Source organism: Notothenia rossii (assembly GCF_949606895.1).
Source record: "Notothenia rossii genome assembly, chromosome: 4".
NCBI classification, from domain to species: Eukaryota; Metazoa; Chordata; class Actinopteri; order Perciformes; family Nototheniidae; genus Notothenia; species Notothenia rossii.
In genome coordinates, this window is record NC_136902.1 from 84,457,835 (window position 1) to 84,481,613 (window position 23,779).

At 41.2% G+C, this 23,779-nt stretch overlaps 2 protein-coding genes across 2 annotated transcripts in view; one reads left to right on the forward strand and one right to left on the reverse strand.

Moving 5' to 3' along the window:
- LOC307036002 (ATP-sensitive inward rectifier potassium channel 1-like) overlaps positions 1 to 23,779 on the forward strand; it is a 52,390-nt gene that overhangs the window by 8,638 nt on the left and 19,973 nt on the right. The window lies entirely within an intron of this gene.
- kcnj5 (potassium inwardly rectifying channel subfamily J member 5) lies at positions 622 to 23,598 on the reverse strand. Its single transcript, XM_079675929.1, has 4 exons — positions 23,234 to 23,598; positions 13,031 to 13,113; positions 10,009 to 10,882; positions 622 to 2,259 (listed from the first exon to the last, which is right to left on the reverse strand). The coding sequence occupies exons 2-4, from the start codon at positions 13,091 to 13,093 to the stop codon at positions 1,874 to 1,876; spliced, it is 1,323 nt and encodes a 440-aa protein (XP_079532055.1). The 5' UTR covers positions 13,094 to 13,113; positions 23,234 to 23,598; the 3' UTR covers positions 622 to 1,873.

Consider the following 23,779-nt stretch of genomic DNA (forward strand, 5'->3'; position numbering starts at 1 on the left):
CAACAAATGATAATTTATTATTCAAACATTATCTGATCATATATAATAGAAATCTCATAATTTGCATGCCTAGAAAATACCCTGTATTTCTTACTGTATTAAACTTACTCAGCAATGGGACACATAGGGGTTGGTTCATGCATGCAAGCCATGTGTCCTTTTTAGAGAAATATAAAAAAAAAATTGTAGGCTATGGCCTTAGCAAGAAAAGTGTTTGCCTTATCACAAGGGCAAAACTATATCAAGCAAGAGATGCAGGGGCGGTTGGTGGAACAGGGCCAAGTGCAGATTGAGCCGTGTGTGTGTGTGTGTGTGTGTGTGTGTGTGTGTGTGTGTGTGTGTGTGTGTGTGTGTGTGTGTGTGTGTGTGTGTGTGTGTGTGTGTGTGTGTGTGTGTGTGTGTGTGTGTGTGTGTGTGTGTGTGTGTGTGTGTGTGTGTGTGTGTGTGTGTGTGTGTGTTTTTCAAATCATAAGGTGAGCACTAGAGATGAAGTTCAGAAGAAATAATTACAGAAAAGGCAAATATTGCAGCTGATGAGCCATTATGCTAAACTCGAGAGATTAGAAAGAAAACCTGTTCCTATCTTCAGTAGACTCAACTTCCATGTAGCTGAAAAGCATCAAGGTTGGATATCTTTTAATATTTCAAACAAAAACAAAACAAACAAAAGCATACATCATGTATTTCATATTGCTTAAAGAGCATCTGAAATATTCATGTGTTTGTGGTGTGTAGAAATCCAGAACAATTGAAACAGCAGTAGAGCATGGATGTTTTTCATATAAATATTTCAATCTACATCTGAATGTCATTTTTAACTAGGGGCTGACATGCACCAGCCTAAAGCGGGGGCTAGGTAGGTGGACAGGTCAGTGTGAAGATACCTCATGGGGAATTGTGCTTTACATACCAAGAAAAGGGCTTGGAATTAATGGTTTAGTTGCTGCAGCTGGAAGTGATATTTCATCTTTAACCAGTCTAGATGTTTTGAAAGTCGGTCAGTAACATTACAGCTTGTACCAGCATTTGCCTAGATGTTATTGTTAATTTCAAACCCTTAAATGAGTATAAAATGAGGTACTAGCTGGTTTATTTTAGGTCCACGCTCCCAGTATTTTATAAAGACAATCCGACACACTATGATTGGGGATTTATGACAGTACAACCACGGGGAAGGTGTGAAGAAAGAAAGAACATGTGGATAGTGGTTGCCAGTGCACATTGCCTTTTATAGAACAATTTCCTATGTTTTCTTATGCAAATGCAACTAGGAGCCTCATACATTTCTTCCCTGGGTGAATTGGGTAACTGACACAGAATAATAACAACACTGACAGAGAAAGGAAATAATAATATTCCATATTTTAAAAAGTGTCAATAACAAGGTTCCATTGTCACTCAGAAGCGGACTGTCGGACACATTAGCTGAGTTATGAGGCTGATGCTTTGTTCAAATGAAGCTGAATCAACACACTCTAAAATGAGAATAATCGAGTATCCATAATAAGCCCATGGTACTCTGTCATGGCTACCAGTTTCAACTCAAGTTCACATTATACAACTTGAGCTGTTAGAGCAGTAAGTGGTCGTTACGATTATAAAAAGACAATCTGAGCCACCAACCTTTTAAGTGTAGATATAGATACTGCACGTGTGTGTGTCTGTGTATGTACTTACGTGTCTACAAAACCAATCTATACTATAGATTGACACTCTAGTAGAGGAGTATTGCATGAGTCGGGGGCTGGATGTCTTGTATCTCCAAGCATTGCAAAGGAACAAGCTGGCCATTGACTAAATAAAGCATTATATTGTCCTGTCCTCTTGCCCAGTCTCTCTTGGATTTTTTCGCTGATGTGGCCGCACTGTCACATCAGTCAGGCAGTCCATCAGCAAGTGGCAGATCCTCCAAAGCAGCAGCTGAGCCATTAGTCTCTCCTCTGTCACCCCCTGAATCTCTCTCCTCTTTTTCCTCATCCGGGCTGAGTGGGTCCCCTTCGGACATGCTGTCCAGGGTGTCAAAAGTATGCATTTTGGGCTCAGGGCTGAAGAGCGTGAGCTGAGGCAATAGTGGCCCCTCCCGAAGCTTAGCAGCTAGCTCCTTAGCGCTGCAGGTGGGGGTGTTGGTCTCGTAGATTTCGTGGAAGTTGTTGTAGTCTACTTCGTAGAAGCCCTTCTCCAGGGAGAGCACCGGTGTGAAGCGGTAGCCCCAAAGTACCTCTGTGTCCAGGTAGGAACTTCGTGCCTGACATGTCATCCCTGTCACAGGTATGGATAGGTTTAGGTGTCCACATGCAATCAGAATGGACAGGGATACAAACAAACAAACACACACACAGATGAAAAGAGTTGGAAGGAGAAGCAGAAAGAGAGACAGCATCAGTAAAATATTAATGGTTATACAGTCTCTGTAGACAGAAAAGGCCAAGACCTACACAGTGTTTTCGCTAAACTTACTGATCTAAAAAGAAAGTAAAGAAAGTACGAGCTGTTTGGCTGATAACGTTTTTGCTAAAATCTCACACAACAGTATAAAAGTGATCTGTGTTTATTTTCTGAGATATAATTAGCACATTTGGAAGGCTCGCGACTGAACTTTCTTTAGAAATGGAAAGAGAGGAAGACTTGTTCTGTTGTAATGTTAATGATACTGTACTATCTTTTCTTTTTAATGACTGATTTTAAATGCCATTTTCTGAATGTCTTTCATTTTTTGTAAAGCACTTTGAATTGCTTTGTGTTGAAAGGTGCTATATAAATAAACTTGCCTTGCCTTGCCTTGCCTTGCCTTGCCTTGCCTTGCCTTGCCTTGCCTTGCCTTGCCTTGCCTTGCCTTGCCTGGCCTGGCCTTGCCTGGCCTGGCCTGGCCTGGCCTGGCCTGGCCTGGCCTGGCCTGGCCTTGCCTTGCCTTACATTTCTTGATATTGCCATGATTCACAAGGGTCTACTTGTAAAAACACCTTGGTTTGTACGTGTCAGACAGGTGGTACATTTGTTCATTATTGCAGCATAAGGTGAAACTTATAACATGAAATGTCCCAGTAAGCCTTTGTTAGCCAGAGCAAGGCAACGTAAACCTGAGATACAGAAAGTTTGCCATGCAACTTATGGCTTGTTGTACAAAAAACAAACACATAATTAATCAAACAGGAATTAGCCCATTGTTACTACAATATGAATCTTCAGATTAGTGGTAACCAGAGGCAATCTCATTAGCATTAGCGGTAGGGCACTAGGTTTTTGGGGGATTCAACATTGCCATAATAAATAAGATGCAAATTGAATATTTGAAAGAAATGTGTACACTGCTGTAAAAAAAAAGAAGAAGTGTGTGTTGTTATCTTTGGCTACACAGCTATGAAGGTAATCAGGAACTGTCATGCTTAAAAGGGTTTTGGTGGTGGATCACTTTAACTCTAAACATCTGACTCACCATACAGTAGGTATTCACCCAGCTGCTTAGTTACATAATGCTTTGTCTATTTCTAAATGCATTACATCACAAATAATTTCAAACTTTAATGGGCTCTAAAATAGATGTAAGTAAGAAGCCAAATTGATTTGGTGTCCAATGTCACGGTGAGAGGAGGGGCTTTTGCACCTTTTCTTCAGCTTTCCCTGTGGAAATGAGTGGCCTAGTTTCCACATTTAACTTGTGAAATGTTTGTTATTTCTGTCACTGGGTCATCAAAGACAATATAGCGTCTTTCTGTCACTATGAGATATATTTTCTATAGTGTCTATTAAGGGTGTTGGCACATTGTTTGATGTCTTGGTTTTAACCCTTCTACTTTGTGAAGCTCTTTTAGTATAATGTCCTATTAGCATTCAAAAGCATGCATTTTGATCATGTTTATCAAGGTTTAATCCACATTTCAATAGTCCAAGCGCTATTGACTTCAGACTCCAAGATGTTAAATGAACAGGGTTCCTGAAAGTCATCACATTCATGGCTTCAGTATGTTGCTAATGCACGGGAATAAGGTTGATTTGATGTTGAACCACATTTAGATAATTTCCTAAGGGATCATTCACTGCAAAAACAAATAAGTACAATCCCACATCTTCCAATATGAAACTCACAAATACTTTTTTCAGATACAGCTCTTAGGAATACTAGTTCCGACTATCCATATTTTTTGAAGACAATCTTTTCGGTTTTCACTCCCAAAGGTTCCACATATTGTAATGTAATGTGTCCCGCTTTCCTGTGCTGCTAGGTTCTTAGTGCCAGATCAGCGAATTACGTTTTTCCTCCTGCATCTTTTCTAAAATATACATGTTTTGGTGTTTTTAACATTCAATTGAAAAGAGTATGCAGCAGGGTGCTTCAAGAATTGACAGTTGGAATACGAGCAGTAGCCATTGTATACTAAAATGGGTTACAGAATACTTGGGACTGTGTGTACTTGTGCCATTGTATTGCTTTCATTTTCTGAAAATGCAGTTTGTGAATGCACTTATGTCTGGAAGTTTTCATTCAAGTTTCAAATGTAAACACCAAACTGCTGTGCAGACAAAAAGCAGCACTGCCTTTTCTCCTGTAGTCTTTCAACTTCTGTCATTTGGAAATACAAGCTATCTAAACTAATTATTTTTAACTGTGGTACTCCACTAGACCTGTAGAACAGAAACACCATTAGGCAGGCTGTAAGTTTGACAAATTATTGCGTTAAATCTATACCTGTGCCCAGAACACTTCCACTCCAATGTTCCCATCTTCTAAACAACTACACAATTATATAATGTGAAAAGGAGCACGACTACCTCGGAAAACACGGTTTTGAATGGTGGTATCTTGCACGACATGTATAAACAAAGCTTCAGGCAACTAACACTGAGCGCAAAGCTAACGTGAGGGCGGTGGAATTGCGGAGATGCTCACGGAGGTTTTTCTACAGTTGTTTATTGCAATATGAATGTATGGTTGTCAGGTCCCATGGCACATTTAGAAGTGCCTCAATGTCAGAACATCTGTAAGCCACCACACACATGGTACACACTGGGAAAAGCATGTACAAGCATCAGCATTAGGTTTTAAGAATACAAAAATGCACAAGTCAACTTTCTGTTACCAACACAACTTTCTCACAACACACATTCTGAGCTGTAATACATGTGTTTATATGAAAGAATACACATAAATAATGGCTGCTTTCCATGTAGGTGTGTCGGTATTGGGGTTGTGCTACTGTGCATGCTGGCTTACTGGTATATCAACATGGAAAAAGCCTGTCATTAATGTTATTTGTGACACTTTGCTTAACCAATGTTGGCACATCATAATGTCAGGACGTCAATGCAGATGTTGACTGCTGCTGCTCCTCGTAGCACTTCAAAAGGGTTTACTGCATGGCAACACAAACATCCACCTATAGCCTTTTACTGGGCTGGCAATGCCTATACGTCATAATATGTAACAGAACACAACCTACGCTTAATAGTAAAGCTATTATATGTTATACTTGTATGGAAATGTGTTTGGCATGTTTTGGTTTCTTTCTCTTTACTAGTTGTAGTATGCCCTTATGTTTTGTAGCTTAAGGCTTCCTGTGCTGACTCAGCATAGAATTGGCACGCGACCTAAGCAGTAGCAACTCTAACTTGATGCATTCAGTTACCGAAAACCGAGTTTCTGCTGATGGATTGTCTCATGACAAGTTTGATTTGTGGAGACATGCAATCCGTTTATGAACACCTGTCCTTACCATAAATACAAGGACAGTCTGGGAGGACCGAGGGCACTCAATGACATTCAAGTTTGAATCTGTTTTCAGTATTCTGCTGAAAGTATGCTTTTATACTGTTAGCCAACTAACTTTTTAGAACAACCTTGGGCTACCAAAAGCAATTAGTTACCTTGTTGCTTGTAAATTATGTTCAGAGGCAGCTTTGATAACAGAGAAAATAGTCGGGTTGCTTCTTCTAACACTACTGTACATTTAAAAAAAGTTCCGTCTAATAAAGGCCTAACCACTTTTACATTTTATAAATACAAGATCACTTCTCAAAGTAAAACTTCATTTTTTAATGATAACATTAACTGAGCCACGGGGCAGCAAACGGCACTTTTAATCCCATTATTTTCCAATTCTTGTAATTTCACTCTTATAAATGTTTTGAAAACAATAGGTGGAAGCGATAAATGGCAGATTTGAGGGATTAAGTGATACAGACAAATGTTTGGATGGATTAGTGATTACATTTTATACTAAAATATTTCCCATATTTCACATTTTGTAACTTTTTGCACATTGTATCCCTTGAGCATGTACCGAGGGAGTATTTTCTTTCTTTCCAAACGGACAATTACAAAGAAATACACCAATTTGTTTGTACCAGCACCCATTTTTTGCACAATTTGATGTATGTATCTTTTATTCTATGCACCTTAGCCATGCAGTGTCTGATTCTTACTGAAATAAGTCTAACATAATGAGATAAAGGACGCTTAAAGTGAAAGTTTGCGAAAGATGTGTGTAAGTCTCACAATTCAGTAAGAGTTGGCAGCCCTGCAGACATTTTCAATTTATTTTCCGTACAAAGTTATACACACCAGTGAATATAAATTAGGGCTGAGAATGATATGCACAATTAACATTTTACGCACACTACCACAAATATGGCTCAGGTGGTTAGGTTGATTTATATCCAGTTTAATCAAATAGTTTATTATTTAATTATAATTATATCTCAGTGTTTGTTATCCCTAAATTAGTACTTGAGAAAGAAAATGCTATGTGATTTCCAGAGCCTCACTCACAATTGAGCTTAAACCACACTCTGGATGTCAACGGAGAAAATAAGCTGCTGGCCTTTAAAAAAATACATGAAACCTTTTCACCTCCCACTCATCTGTCAAATTTTTTGACAGCATCCCACTCGTGATGTGGTAAAATACATGTGTTTAATAGTCAGTTTTTATTCGAGGGTTTATAAAGCCTGAGCAATTCAGGAACATTATCAGATACTGATTTTAATCCAACTCAATTTGAGTTTTTTACGAGATAATTACTGGCTGGATATGAGCCATTAATATTTATTCTCCGTATAAAAAAATAAATAATATTTGTAGTGTATCTCTCCCCTGGCATTGCTGCCGATTATTTGAAATATTAATATGCTATCCTATTGGGTCAGGTCAAAATTTCACATTACCCGACAATAAGTAAAAACATGCATTATTTATCACTTTAAAAATAGTGGTGAGTGCGTATTCAGCCGAAAAATGTGAAGGTTAGTAACCTTAGGACCTTAAACACCAATTAAAAAGACATGGTAAATACTTATATAGGCTTCAAACCAGAAACCTGGTTTTTATTTTCTCTTTTATCCTGACTTTGCATATAGTATAAGTATAAGTAAAAGCATGGCAAAACATGGGAAAATTGTTAAAATCAACCGTGATTGAGGAATGGTTTAGGCTAGACATGTTACACATGCCTCATTAAGATAATTATGGAAATGGAGCATGAGATGTTCACGTGAGTCCTTTTCCTAGCGGTCAAGCACAGTAACGACATGCATGAGGTCATGGTCTACACTGGTGACGCGAATGGCGTTTCGATGACTCAAGTATCCAGCAGCATGAGCATTAAACATGAGGACTACTGGTGATTAGGAGGAAGAACAAATATGTAATAAATAACACAAAATAAATGTTCAGATGCTTGCGAAGCCATGCCTGATTGCATTAGGGAGCTCTGTGGATTGTACGTGTCTTCTAAAAAACAACTGTGTGCACAAGACTAAACACACCTTAACAACCAGTGTGTTTCATTTACTGACTCAAAGGATGATGAACACCAATAAAGCAAATGACTAACATGCATAATGCATTGTATTTCAAATGAGAGGATTGTAATTAGTCTTTCAACAATAACAGTAAACAATGAAGCTCAGGCATATAAACAATGCTGCATTTAGCCAACATCCCGCTGTAAACACATCAGAACGGCCCATTAACAGCTAGCTGTGGTCCATTATGTTGTAGGGTTTCTGTATCAATATCATTATAATTACGAATGACAATGGTTTGCAAACATGGCAAAACACTTGCTTCTATCAGAGATTGTGTGTTTTTGATAAACCCATTGGATAAAACTTGAACATTACAATCTGCTTTTATCTCATTTTGATAGCTACCTCTCACGACTGTAAATGGGAGCTTTGTGGAACTTTACAGACACACCTGGCCATGTCTGCCTTCTAAATGCCTGGAACTATTTTTAGGACAGCTTTTTTACTCAAAACATACTGTATAGACCAGCAATGTGCGTTTCTTCACTTCATACATTTAAAAATAAACAAGACATAACCTTGAAGTATAGTAACAGTGGAAGTGCAGGCTCTGCAGTGAGTACAAAGGCAAGGCATGTGTGGTGTGACAAGCTTTCAATAGTCCTAAAATAAACCTTAAAATGTGTGGACAAGATTATACTGATGAAGACTGCAGTTGAAGGAGTGAGGAAAAAACAATTGCCACATTGATCAAAATATTTGCCAGCTGTTATGAAATCATTCAAGTAATAAAATCCACATTAAATGTTACTTCAAAGTGGACTGCATTACGGTTTATGTCTCATTTTGAGTGTATTATCGGTAGTTAGTTTCCCTGTCTTTCCATCCAGTACATTAGTAAAATCGTTAGCAATTTGCAGCACTTACAGGTACTCCCTCTTGCCCTCCCCCGCCTCTTTGAACAATTCACCCCTCCATGTGAGCCTCTTCTTTCTCTCTTTCCATCCATTGATCTATCTTACCATCCCTCCCACTCAGCTTACTTCCTGTATCAAACATGTCATCAATACCTGTCTCTATCCATTAACACAGGGGTTCCCAAACTTTTCAGCCCGCGACCCCCAAAATAACAGTAACAGAGACTGGCGACCCCCTGTCGACGGGTGGGGGGTGGGGGGGGGGGGGTAGTTTTAATCAGGGCTGAATACAACATTTTAATTGTTTTATTATTATGTTTATGGTTGTTATTTGTAGGGCTCTGTCCTAATATTTATTTTTGTTTTAAACTATGTTGAAAGATTAGTTTAATATATATTTTTTATTTTGCTATGAAATTCTGAATGAAATTCCGAATGAAAGGCTGCCTGAGCGCGAGACTGGTTTTTCGCTGTGTTGAGTCGTGTGGGTTTTTGAGTGAGATGCGGCACAGCAGCCTGTCAGTTTACTCTTGCTAGGTTAGTTTGGCTATTATCATTTATATTTATCTGCAACAATGGATATCAGGAAGTGGTTCATGAATGGAATATGGCAACTCAGCGCCAGATGCAGGCAGGCACATTAGAAGAAATCAGTTACGTTACCAACGTAACTGATTTGCCAGGGACAAGGGAGGCTGGCAATCAATTATATTTTGAAGAGAAATTGACTGAAGCCGGCTCTCTCACAAACTCCGGATCTGTGCGCAAGCAGACCGCTGCACACGCTATCATGAAAAACCGTATGAAAAAGTTTGAGAAACACTGCGCTTGTCAAAGGGGGAGCCTCGTTGCGGGGAAATTATACAGATGGCTAGTCCGCCCCTGAAAATGTCTATGCAATCGTTATTATTAATAAAAATTAAAAATTAATCACTTTTTTTTTTTTTTTTTAATTTCCATTTTTATTTTGTAATCATCTCGCGACCCTCACTCGGGGTCTCGCGACCCCCACTTTGGGAACCCCTGCGCTAGTGGATTGTCAAAGGGGGAGCGTTGTTGCGGGGAAATTATACAGATGGCTGGTCCGACCCTGAAAATGTCTATGCAATCGTTATTATTAATAATAATTTTAAAACAAATTATAAAAAAATTAATCCAATTTTTTTTTATAATTTTTTTTTTTACATTTTCCATTTTTATTTTGTAATCATCTCGCGACCCCCACTTTGGGAACCCCTGCATTAAGACATCCTCTATATGTCTTCCCATTCAACCTTATTCCCTCTACCCTTTCCCTGATCCATTCCCCATTGCCCCCATATGTCTTCCCTTTATCATCCCCCCATCATACCTGTGGCCTCCACCATGCCCTCAAGGATAACGACGATCTCAAACTCCTCCTTTTCCATTTGCGCCAGTGTCATCTCCCAGAAAGGGCTCTTCTCGTTGATCTCGTGAGAGATGATAAGAGGCGACACCAGGAACAGCCGGTCGTCTCCCGTGTCAAATCCAATGTTGATGTCAGTCTGGTTGAGCGGGATGAACTCCCCCTCCTTGGTCTGCTGCGAGCGGATCAGCTTCGCTCTGATCGATGCCTCCACGATGTGAGAGTTCCTCAAGTCCCCCACCCGAAACATCAGGCACATCTTATTGTCACGCACCGATATGACAGCTTTGTGCGAGAACATGAGGGTCTCGGCGCGGTTCTTTGGCTGTGAAATCTTGACAAACATGCAGCCCACCATCATGGCGTTAACAATAGAACCCAAGATGGCCTGCACCAAAAGCAGTATGATACCCTCAGGGCATTTTTCTGTGATTACACGATAACCATACCCAATGGTGGTCTCTGTTTCAATGGAGAAGAGGAAGGCTGAGACAAAACTGTTGAGGTTTTCCACACAGGGGGTCCAGTCGTCCTCATCACCATGCACCAGATCCCCTCGAATAAGCGCTATCAGCCACCATAGAAAGCCAAAGAAAAGCCAGTTGACTATATAAACCAAGGTGAAAATGAAGAGACTAAGACGCCAGCGTAGGTCCACCAGTGTAGTGAACAAGTCACTAAGGTATCGGTAGGTCTCTTGCACATTTCCGTGATGAACGTTGCATTTGCCATCCTTCTGCACGTATCGCTGACGTGGCTTCCTAGCAGGGTCAGAAATCAAATGTGTTCTCTCTGTAGAGATCTGAGCATCCCGCATGTGTTTAGGGAGCTTCTTCACCTAGAAGAGAAAGAGAAAGACAGGCTAAGTGAGGGGAAGAAGGCAAGTGAAAGAAAGCACGCACACAGAGACACAACAAAAGAGGGAGTGAAGGCTGTAGCGATCTAAGGTTTTCTCCACATGGGTGTGCTTTACAGTACCCACTTTGATTTCTTTTCATTCATATGTTCTCTAAGGCCATATTGAGTTTGTGCTGGAGGATGTCAGTGTTAACATATTTAATGAGATTTCCTTCCAGCCTTTGCAAAACCACACTTTTCCGTGCTGCTGGCAGGATGGCAAATAAAATTAAGAGCTGCTATAAAGTAACTGCGACGTGCTACTCCTCAATGACATTGTAGGTGTCACTGTATGCAGCGGGAGAAAAGGAGAGTAAGGGTACAACAGGAACACAAGGACATCCAGGTCTTTTGTCTATGTTGGCCCAGCTCCAGTGACGCGATCTGGCTCCACAGCTGTGCCCTGTCTCACTCCTCGTCCCCTGTGTTCCCTCCCCTCACACCCTATGGGACATTGGCAAGCCTGGATAGGAACAGATCCTCCATCCTTCCCCGACAGCCCCTTATGGCATCATCAAAAAGAGTGGCATATGCCCGGGCAATCACATTGAACTCAATCTAGAAATCTGCTTTCATGCACATACAGGCAGTATTCTGATGTTGTATGTTGAAGGGTTTTGAAAATCAATGACGGCCGCACAGCCCGACAATGAAGTCTCTTTTGGTTTCATTCTGATAAAAGCCTTTAACAGACAAATAAATACAGCGAGCAAAGTTTCAATGCACATTTTGAACAGACCGAGGACATGTTGGCAGCACACTGACACCTTCCAATATGAGCTGATCATTGAAATGCTTTGTGTGGAGGAAAGAAACCAGCTCCTGTGCCCTCTGAATCCCACACTTTTGAGACGACACCTGGGATTCATATCTCTCTAGAGTCATGCACATCACCAGGAAAAAGCTGTGTCTTATTGCTGTTACACTGACAGCTCTATCAGAACCATCACTGTCACAGTTCATCCTGGGAAGGACATAAAGCACTACGGTATCCTTGCAGTCCCTTCGATTGCAGAGTGTTGTTTTGGGAGATGTTAGGTGCTGTTTCACTGCTCTCCTTTCTTCACGCACCACCAGTCAGGCCTAGGTGTGCAGTATTGAGTTGTCAGGTATTGATTTAAAGTGAACCCAGTTGGTGGAACGTTTTGACAAAGAAGAATTGAAAGACAATGCCTATTGACCGGCATCGCAATTAGTCTCTGGGTGATGATGCATTTACCACATTTCAACCAGTGCACTTCTTACCAACTGCGCTTAGGGATATTGGAGCACATATAGATGTAGACCCCAATCAGGCCACCATTTGTCCAAGTGAAATTCTCCACATCAGTTAATGTACGTAGTTACTGTTTTTTCCAAATTGTTTTTATTCACTACTTCATTGCTTTTAAATGAAAGACCGCTTAAGGAGGCCCATTCATTTCTACACTTTAGGATGTGGCTAATTGAATGATGGATGAAGCTGTCACCAGCACTGGCGACCAATCTTTGGCCTTTGTAGTCAATACGGTGTGTGGGGGGGATGGCCAATAAACAAATTCATTAATTCTCCCTGAATGGCAGAAGTAAGTGGTGGGTGTTGTCTGCCATTGAGCCTTTCTAGCTGCGCTTGGGTAGACAGCATTAGTTGCAATCAGCTGGGGAATCAGGACAGATAACCAGTGCAACTCCACCATCTGTTAATGGGAGTGAGTGGGGTGTCTTTTCCTCCTATCCTCCAAGTAAACTGTGCTCTATATTTAGGTGAGCTAAAGAAACAGGTTTGGTAATACATTAAGAGGCTTGATATTGTATGTGTTTGCTTACTTAATCTATAAAGTAAGTATACTGGATATCTACTTTATGTTAAACAGCCTTTTTATCCTTGACTTTGTCCGTGGAAGCCAGTCTGTTTTCCTTACTTACACACATCCATCTGTCTCTACTGATAATTCCCATCTCTCTATATATTCTCCAATCCTTTTTTTCCTCTATGTGCTCCCATCCACATGCCCCCTCTTTCTCTCATCCCTCACACTCTCTCTATCCGCTGTGGTGAGACCGTTGGGATCAGTACAGTGTTTGACCATGTAGTGAGTGTGCATTATACCTGCGCAGGTGTTACTCCTATCTCCATGTTGTGGTCCATGAGGACTCGAGAACCTCCTGACATCCTCAGCTGAAGCTCAACACCTGTAAGACATGAACACGTACGATAGACAAATTATTTCGGGCTCTTAACAAAACCAGTCTGAAGACCTTGTGTTTATTTAGTTGGAATTTGCAGCAGCACAATAAGCCTAAATTATTTCATCAGCAACATTATAATTAATCAATACACTATATAAAAAAGGTCAAAGCTTGCCCTCAGAGCACTTAAAAACGCTGTATCCATTTGACTTTTCAACTTTCCACCAATTAGCTATTGGATTATACCTCCTCTTTGAAAATCACATTATGTCTCACTAACATTTAATTTCATTTAATCGTTTATTTGAAGAGGGACAATGCACAACAATGTTGTGTTGATGAAGTGCAACCCTTTCAGGCATATTATTTTCTACCTGTCATTTAAATCGATTGACTTTTTCAATATGTCAATATTTGCTAACAAGTGTACTGTAATTAGAACGCAAAGGAGCCAATAGAAAGGTACTTTCAACTATTAGTTTTGAAAAAGTCAAGAAAGAAAGGTTTTACATTTTGTATTTGCTGTAATATTTTGTGTTAATAGTCACGTAAAGTCATGTACAGTAAAGTTACAACAGGGGAAGTAGCTGAAAGCTACTAATAATATTTTTGAAATAAAATAAATGGACAATTCCCAAGCCTCTGCTCAGTGAAAGATTTACATTTTGAGGAATTCAAACATTTATATTATTTTTCTGTATTTTGTAATATAAAATCCACACAATTTCCTTCAGAACCTATATCAGTTATAACAAGAGCTTCGATACAGGATATTATCCATATTCTCATAGTGTGTTGTATTTCCATTCATTGATGTCATTAATTCAACATTTCAGACTTTTACTTTCAGCGACTTCTTTTACTCTACTTCCAGTGAAACTGGTTCAATTCTCCCACAACAGCAATTGTGTCATGACTATAAAAAACAATAATTAATGAAAGACTCCTTCAGATTCAGCTTCTTATCAAGTTGATCTGTTGGTGTTGCAGTTTCTCCAGACTGAAACATCAAGAGAACTTTAACATGAACTGTCATAATAAACCTTTGTACAAGCATTCACGGCTTTAAGAGGATGACCCCTTCTGACTTCTATGATCCATCTCACTTTTACTCTGGATTGATTCATCATTAGTTTGACATTTGTGGCACGGACTGAAATATACTGCAAAGGTCCTTCAAGGTCCCCTGATGGTTATTTGTAAGAACCTTGATCCCTTGATATTTCATCTTGTTCCATTAACAGCTAAACAATTCTGTTTGTCCAACACATGTAATGCCCATTAAATAACAAAACCATCATCTGTACTTTGTGTATAGTGCTACTGTAGTTAAAACCCTAATTGTTACCAACAAAGACGGTGAACATGGTAAACATTGTACCTGCTAAACATCAACATTCTAGTTTTGCCATTGTGAGCATGCTAGCTTGCTAATGTTAGTGGTTAAGTCAAAGCATCATTGTTCTTAAGCATAACCTCACAGCTATTCGGTCTGTAGACTGATCATTTCAATGTATAACTTGTTTTTTTGTCGCAACTAAAGAATGATTTATATATTTTCATAGTTACAGTTTATAATCAAATGCTAATGATGAGCCATAAGAGAGACAATCCATTTGGTGAGTAAGGGGGAGGGGATTATATGTGTTGTTTTATTATTATTTCTGTATGTGAAGAACTTTGTAACCCTGGTATGAAAGGTACTATATAAACAAAGTAATCTTTAGCATTATGATTATTATTAAGATGTCACCAGTGCAGCACTTTACTGCTGGAAGATGTGAGAGAGGATTAGCTGTTAACACCTCATGGGAGATGAGCCATTGTCCACTGTTCACTAATTTGCCTGTACAATAAGGCAGGCTCAGCTGCAGTGTTTTTAAGAGAGTAATTTTCCCAAAGAGCAGGCTCGTCATTGCCAGCATCGCCAGTTGTGCCATCTATGACTAATGGAAAGATGTGCCCACACGCGATGCATACACAAACACAACTCTCTACTGTTTATACAAACACACTGCTCACATGCTGCTCCACCATAACCACACCAATCTTCAGATCAGAGGCAATGATGCTTTGTGTAATCAGATGTAGACAGAGAAATAAACACTGTGACAGAAAGTCCAGTCGCTCCTGGTACTTTACATTTAGTCTAATATAAAATAAGTGTACATATTATCTTTTGTGGTTGTTTTTAGCTCCACTGGAGCAACTAGGTGATGTGCTGACAGTCTACGCTTTATGTGATGTGATTTTAAAAAATAGTTTTTCTCTGCTTCTGAGTTGTATGTCAAAACGGGTATTTTTAAACATCTGTTATTTCAGGTCCAGCGTGACAGGAGAAGTAGTAATGCAACACTTTTAATGTCTCCTGGATGATGTGGGATTTAATAACAGCCAATGCAATGGGTGGGTGGGGGGTGTGAGTGTGTTGGAGGGGAACTCAGATAAAGCCCTAATTTTAGCAGCAATCATACAACACCTTTGGAGCTCCACAAGAGGCAATTAAGTTATAGAGCCCCTGGGTGTCATTTGAAAATCAATAACTTTTAATTTACTAAAAGAACTAGGTATACAAAGGGCCTTGTAAGCAACCAAGCAAAGGAACATAGGTAAATGACTTGTCTTGCCTGTTCCTGACCTTAATAACATCATTTGACATTTCTTTGTCATCTGTCTTTGATGTTCCTCTGTTTGAACGCTGACAAGTCGAGCTGGGAAATGCAAAAGCGAGCATGAAGAAAGTGAGAGGATCACGTCACAAATCAGATCCACACAGGAATGTAGTGTTGACACTGATGGCCCAAAGCAAAGGGCAGAGTGACGTGACAGGCATCTGAGAAGGGAAATTACGGACAGACGGACAGCAGAGGCGCGGGACACGCACACAAAGCCTCTGAAAAACCTCACTGAATACATTAAAAGGGTTTGTGAGGTCTTGCTTTCTGACTCATTTTAGGTTCTCTCATGAATTAAACATGCTCCCTGGAGATTTGTGAACTCCAGACCTGCATGTATTTTCAGCGAGGCTGTGATTGCGGTGTCTGTTCGCAGCAGCGTTTTCAGCGAGCCCAAATGAGAGGTGTTCGAACATGGATACCAGCCGGGTTGTTTTATCTTAGCGCTTTAAGAGGGTAACAAGTATTTATCTTGTTACTGGGAGAGTGACAGGATGCTTCGGTTGAATTGTGTTTGTGTCCTGATAACAAGAGCACTCATCTGTTGTGCTTGAAGCTAAAGGGGTACGAGTAAACCATTGAACTTGCTTCCTCAGGGATATCTACGAGACATGTATTCTGCTCATGTGCTGACGCTGTGAGCTGTAAACAATAATCTGCACCGAGCACAGCGAATTGTACCTCTTTTCCGTCTAAACAGTAGCAAGCTCTATAATTTTACCCTAGGGCCTGTACTGAATAGCACTCGCTTCATTATTCAATTTTCAACATTTCAGAACTTGTGTTGTCAGCTTTGTGTGCAGTTCTCTGGTAACAACTGGCTTTGAGCTGAGCGAAGGGAAGGTTTTTATCAATATTAATCACCACTGCCCAAATGAAACCCCTGCAACAGATTACTGTAACTACCTGAATTATACTTCTCCCTTGATTAACATAATTGTAAACAGTTTAATTCTCTGAATTACTTTTCTGTTACCATTATACGGGAGGCAATCCATTTGCTTTTCTAATCTGCGGAGGAACACTGTTTCATGTTTGAAATTTGCACAGACGTGCTTGTTTTGCAAATGCTGCTGCGTATCTTTGAAAGTCAATCATTTTTTATATATGTATCTTGTATTTTTAAGTTTCAGAAAACCCTTTTATTACCAGGATCTGACCTGAATATATTGCGTATGTTTTTTGACAGTTCATCTTATGGGTTGTTAACCTGCCACTGGGCATGACAGGGTTACAAATGGCAGTCGGGTGTTGCAAACTCAGCAGTATCCCCCCATTTTACAATACAAATATGACTATTGGTGAGCACTCATCCAAATATTGTTGAGGTCAGAGTCTGCAGTTTTCTGTCAGTTCATCAAATACAGTGCTGCAGTGAGAAATACTGAGAAAAATAGGCAAAATAAAAAGAAAGGGAGGGGGAGAAAAAGAGGGAGAAAGGGTTGTAGCAGAGCTCAGCCTTTAGGAGTATTGATACAGCAACTGCACAGTATTTACCAAATCACTGCATCCGATCCGATCTACTCGTCCAGGCTTATCTGCTGCCTCTGTTCCTTGGCCATGGAAACACTGGAACTTTCTATTTCCTTTATTTCCAAACCTCCTTCACTCCTCCCCTTGAGTGAAAGCAAAGAGTCATGGTTGCAGTCCCTGTCATGGTAATGTCTCAGGCTGAGATTGGCCCATGAAATAACATGGCCTCATCCCTATCTGTGCTCACTTATGACACTTTGAGGTCAGGCGGGTCAAATGACTAAAAACGTCCCCGGCTAGTTTGGCTCCAGGCCTTGCAAAGTCACACACGCATACGCAAACAACCACACACACACACACACACAAACTTCATAGCATCCCTCCCTCCCTTTTCCCATTATGCCCGATAGTGAGCTGAGTGTATCCAGTTGTGTCCTTCTCATGGATGACCTTCTCTGGAGTGACACTGCTGCACCGAGACGTCCTACTCACACTGGAGAAACAATTTCCCTAATGACATGTCCAACTCTCTTCCTCTCTCTCACACACACACACACACACACACACACACACACACACACACACACACACACACACACACACACACACACACACACACACACACACACACACACACACACACACACACACACACACACACACACCCCCTTCGAAAATAAATTACAGTTGTTGAAGACAAGAATAACTTTTCCGTTGCTTCAGATCTGATTCCAATAAGATGAGTATTACAAAAACAAAAATCAAGTGATGGCCAATATTTCACATTGCTGCTGAGTGGAACTTGGATGGGATTAAAACCCAACACCTACCGGAGCCAAATGACACCCTCTTCAACCAGGCACGCCTGGAGATGTGGTGGAAAGAGACGGGGGGTTAGAGACGTGAGATGTGTGATGTTGGGTGGCTGGGCATGCTCCCTAACACCTTGATACGTCTTCTTATCAGGCGTTTCTGTCAGGCTCTTGATGGGGGATTCATTGCGTTTGATCCGAGATTTCCTATGCCACCGCTCCGTCTTAGAAACGGATGATTACTGAGCAAAATAAACATTTAGAATGTCATTTTTATATCAAAATAAATCTGATAATTGTTTTTAAATCCAAACCACTTCTCTGCATCGAACATGATGCTACTATTCTACATATGGTTCATTAACCCTAGGCCTCACCTTACTGTAGAGGACAGGGGAGCAGGGGAAGTTGACAGAGTGGGAGACAATGAGCCGGTTGGGGCGGGGCTGCAGAACAAGACAATGCATGGTGAATGCTGGAGGAGCCAAAGGTCAAATGGTCTTAATTTGTATTCCTGACATGCTTCACTGTGTCCCCCTGCATGTCCCTTTGAGGAGCCTCCTTCTCTATAGTCATCACATAACCAAGTCACAATGATATTAGATCACGACCCTATAAAAATCCTTAGACCAGCTTATATGGCTATAAGTACAGTCCCCCAAGGTGTGCTATAGTCACAAGCTTAAACATCCCATGCCAGCAGTGGATCATGGTGAGAATAAATATACATTTGAAGGAAGTTGGTGGATTTTTAATTTAATTTAATCGTTAAAAGAAGCGTGTCGAATACAAAAAACTCCATGCTGTCACTTCACAGACCCTGTTTACCATACGGTATTTCCCTCCTCTGCCCGTGTTAATGAGCTGCAAATTCATGGAGATGTGCTTCCCCTGGGTGACAAATGCTTACGCTCCGTAGATGCTTATGTAAACCATGCAAAAAAAAGAAAGAAGAAGAATACCTCCAGATGTAGTGGAAACCTGAAAGTGTTTGCTTCTTACATCTTAATGATACCCCAGTCATAAGCAATGTGAATGTTTTTTAAATCCTCAGCATTAATTGTATGCATAATGAATGTACTTTATTTGCATTGTCTGTGATGCTAAAAAGCCATTTGAATACTGAGGCATGTGGCGCAGTGGATAGAGCCCTGGTGTTGGGATCAGGGGGTCACAGGTTCAAATCCCACTGCAGTCAGCATGTTGTTGTGTCCCTGAGACACTTCACCCCAAATTGCTCCTGTGGGGATTGCCCACAGTATTGAGTATGTAAGTCGCTTTGGATAAAAGCGTCTAACAAGTGACATGTAATGTAAATGTAATGTATTGTGCATTTAGCTGAGCTGCCGGCGCTATGTGCATTAGGCCCTAGCCACACAGTGACGAAACGGGTTGTATCAGCTACAGTTCTCTATCTTATAGACTGTTCGGCCACACAAGGCCGACAGGGAAACGCGGATACCGGTAACGATAACGGGTCCCAAGCTGGGTAGATCTGCGGACGCAACGCTCTGGGGGGCCAAACGACTCTGTGATTACGATCTATACGATCCATTTCCTGATAACGGAAATACTGACAGGCTGTCAGGAGAAGGGGAGGAAAAGAGATGTCCGTCGTTATTCATTTGTTATAAAGCTCAATAAACAACCAAGAAGACCTTTAACCGGCACTTTTCTAATTTTGTCCGGAAGATTTAAACTTTAACGGACATGTTGACCGGCAGAAAAAAGTTCTAAAGGCAACTCTGCTGCACGGTCCCCTCGTCCCTTGGAAGAGGCGAAGAGGTGGGTGTTTTTCATCTGCTGGTGGACTACCGGAGAGATTTACTGCAGGAGCACACGCTTGCCTCGGGCAGGGAGAAAAAGAGAAAGAACCAGAGGCCTGGCCCCTGCCTCTCTCCCCACCTCTGCTGCTAAATCCACCGCGGAGAATAAACAGAAGGGCAACCATGGCAACCATTCCCGGGAAGTCTTCTTCGCTGCTTTTGGTGTATTTTGTGGTGGAAGTACAGCGCCACTTACAGGCCCGGCATATGTACTACAGCGTCTCCAGCGGGTTGAGCGGTCTCGTGTGGAAGGACACGTTTCTGGTGCCTATTGCGTGTGGACGGAAGACTTTTTTGATATCGAATTCGGTTCGTTTTCGTTTCCGTGTGGCTAGGGCCTTAATATTAATAGATCATATTCATTGGCATTCATTATACTGGCCAATTAAAGAGACTGTAGTATTTTTGTCTTTAAATAATTTAACAAACAAAACAATTTCCATATCAGCTAGCATTTAACATAGTGATACTTACAGTGCATACATGAATGCATGGATCCTGTCCCTCAATAAACTTGTGTGGTTTAAACTGGCCTGACCTGAATGTTTATCAGTTAGACTCAGGACATCACTGCATCTCTGCCATGCATAACAGAAGGGGTTCTCATAAATAGTAGGAGGGATCCTCCTTTATGAAAATATTATACAGGCTGGTTTAGCCCTACTGGCTAAGCCTGCAGCAAGAGACAATGTAAAACTTCCAATTCATCCCAAATAACTCGCTTCTTACAGATAAGAACACAAGCAAGATGTTTCAGGGCAAACGTTGAAGTTGTATACTGAAAAGCTTTTTCCAAACTGTCAATGTGTAATCTTTATCATGTATTTTCTTCAAAGTATCTCAGGTCCCGCGATAGTTTCCTCAATGATATTCCTTCCCCTGAAAAGTATTGTTGCAGATGAGCACACTGACAACCACTAAAAGCAAGGTGACCTGAAAACAAGCAGCCATTTTCTATTTTCTTTTTTTTACTTTTTCTGATGTTTTTACAGAAGACAGCTGCATAAAATCCCCCAGAGCCAGCGAGCTGTATTCTGCCCTTATCTCTTATCTAAATGTTGGACTATTAAGGTGTGTGAATCTGGTGTCCATTGGTGTTGGTATAGGAGATAATCTCCCATCTGTTTGCCAAACAGAAGGTGAAGATTTGTTTGTTCAGCATTTGAATGGAGCACCTCCATGTACACTGTATCAAACATACGTGTTAGGAGAAATGCATTCATTGTAAAGCCATTGCCTGATTAGAGTGTGGGACAAACCATACATCTAGTACACAAGCAGGCAGGTGACTTTGTAAAATACAGTAGACACAGCTACTTAAATATGCATCAGTAACAGATTAATGAGGGCATAAACTGAGGGAATCCTTGAGGGTTGATTTAATTGAGTGGGGCATTGAATGCTGCTATTCTGTTTTATCCAAATACCAAGAGATGTATTGTATTCATACACAGATCACAAACTGTAGGGCTTATGAATTATACACAATGTTTTTTCAAAGAAGGACACTTAGGCACTAGAACTGAAGGAGAGTATGTACATATATGTAGAGCTGCATAAATTAGGCATCTTCATGTAGGTCTATAGGCAGCTTTACGCAAAATACTCTAGTTTATTGCAACACTGACATACTCATTTTCCAGGGTATAAAATACAAAAAAAATAACTTCACGCCTGGCTAAGCCCTTGACATGAATGCGCCGCTGCGGTATCAGAAAGTGTTGATCAGCTTGAAGAACACAGCTTTGCCTACATCCCATAGAGGGACTCAGTCCTGACTAAATAAACATATCCAATTAATTATTCACAGTGTCTTCTCTTCTGAGAGTCTCCTAAGATCCTGCAGAGCTTGTACCTTTTGACCTCTTTTGTCCACTTGTTAGTGAGATCACAACATAGATTAGAACCGAACAGGAGGGCATCAAGGTACACATGGCTCAAATGGAACCACAAAGATAGTGCTGTTATTAAGGCCAAAAGGCCATCCATCAAAAACCATGATATCCAAACAGTATGTACTTCCCCCGACACTCTGTAAATAGCCAATCACCGTTCAACCAGCGGTGAGCAGGGTCCTTTACAGTTATAAAAGTAGCCTGAACAAGTGTTGGAAGGTTATGCTGCAAAGCCTGCAATGAAAAACACCCTGTCAGACTAGGATTTCTAGAATGTACCATTATGCAAAAATGTGGTTATTCATGAGAGAGGATATGGCTTGTTATTCCTCCACGTCGTGCCAGAGAACAGAGATTAAAAAATAATCATTGAGTCTTTTCGCTGCCATGACGCTGTTCACATTCCCTAATGAGGCATTCAAGGGAAGGACAGCGGCATTGAGGAACCTGCACTGGATTAATGTGGCTGCTAAGGCCACTGCAATGTCATCAAAGTTTTACAGCAACAACTGTGGAGATGTGCACTGAACATACGGAGAAGACCGTAGTGTACATCCTACGTTAAAGCAAGAAGCCCTAATCCTCAGCGCAGAGAGATGTGCTAAGGGAATCAATATACATGATTTTCTCTCATTGCTTTTGATGTACCCTACAATATTAATGAAAACCCTGCAAACAGCCATCACTACTTTGTGAATCCCCTTTATCTCCTGCTTGTATTGATGCTATAGAAACATGTAAGAGGTTCAACATGCTGTGCTGCGTTGTACAGCACCCCCTCCTCCACACACTTACAGTAACACACACATCTACTGTAGATGTAGAGTCAGGGTTTGCTCCCGCTGATGCTACTGCGCTTGTAAAACTCCTGCAGTGCACTGAGAGAACTATAGCGCGTCGGACGAGTATGCGTGCCCATGTGTTGACAGGCTCAGAGAAACCCATTGTTGATTTGATTACCCTGCCTCCGCCATGAGGGCAAGTAGATGCATGGATGATGATCTATGGATCTCTGCAGTGACACATGACAAAAAGGAGGCGAGATGTGGTGATACAGGTTGCAGCCGATGGAGGAGGGTAATCCAGCCATCACCACTTTCCTTTCCCTGCTCTCGTTCTCCTGAAGTGTCTTGCGTTGTATCTAATCTTCTCTGTCCTCATCTCCCTGGCTCTAGTTTTTGATCTTCCTTCAAGTATAATGCACACTTTTGTATATTATGCCACTCCAGATGGGATTTGTGGATGTGTAATGAAACACATAATGCAATCACAGCATGCGATGCCATCCACAGACAAATTGAGAGGAGGCAGCTTGGACGTGGAGCCACAGTTGTACCATGCATCAGCAGCTTTAAAAAACCTCCCATTTCCTTCTTTTGCCATCCTCTCTCTGTCTCTCATCTTCCTCTGCTTTTGCTCCATCAGTGGTGCACGAAGCTTACCTTCAGGTCTCCGCAGGAGTTGCTGGCAGGCTCCCTTCGAGGCATTTCACAGCTGCTGTTCTCTCCAGGACTGCGCACTCCTTTCCTGGCTTTGTTCAATCAACAACAGCTCTCCTGCCTCACTCCTGCCACCCTGCTCCTTCTGCTCTTCACTGCTCTCGATCTACTCCTGTGTGAGAGGGGGGTCTGCCTTTGCATGTGTGTATGCGTGTGTGTGTGTGTGTGTGTGTGTGCGCATCTGAGGGAAAGAGGGAGAGAGAGGAGAGAGGGAGAAAGAGAGGCAGAGTGGGTGAGAGAAGAAATGGAAAGGATGTCAGTGTGCGTGTGTTCTCTTGAATGCTCCTCTGTTCTCAGAGATTGGACCTCCTGTCTCTCAGGATTTGTCCTTTGTGCAAATAGGCAAAAACAGAGCATCAGCCCCTGTGTGTGTAGGTGTCGGTATATTTGTGTGTGAATACATCCGCCACATGGCTCCCTTCTCTTTGCTGCAAAGGCAGTGATACGTGTGGAACAGTCCAGAGAACAGTGAGGCAGGACTAGAGATGA

What these genes read in the sequence shown, in the direction of transcription:
- kcnj5 (XM_079675929.1), bottom strand. Translation starts at nt 13,093, where the DNA reads ATGTCAGGAGGTTCTCGAGTCCTCATGGACCACAACATGGAGATAGGA. An exon ending in TAGGAGTAACACCTGCGCAG is followed by an intron (nt 10,883 to 13,030) that starts GTATAATGCACA and finishes TTTCTCTTCTAG; the next exon opens with GTGAAGAAGCTCCCTAAACA. An exon ending in GGGCATGGTGGAGGCCACAG is followed by an intron (nt 2,260 to 10,008) that starts GTATGATGGGGG and finishes TACCTGTGACAG; the next exon opens with GGATGACATGTCAGGCACGA.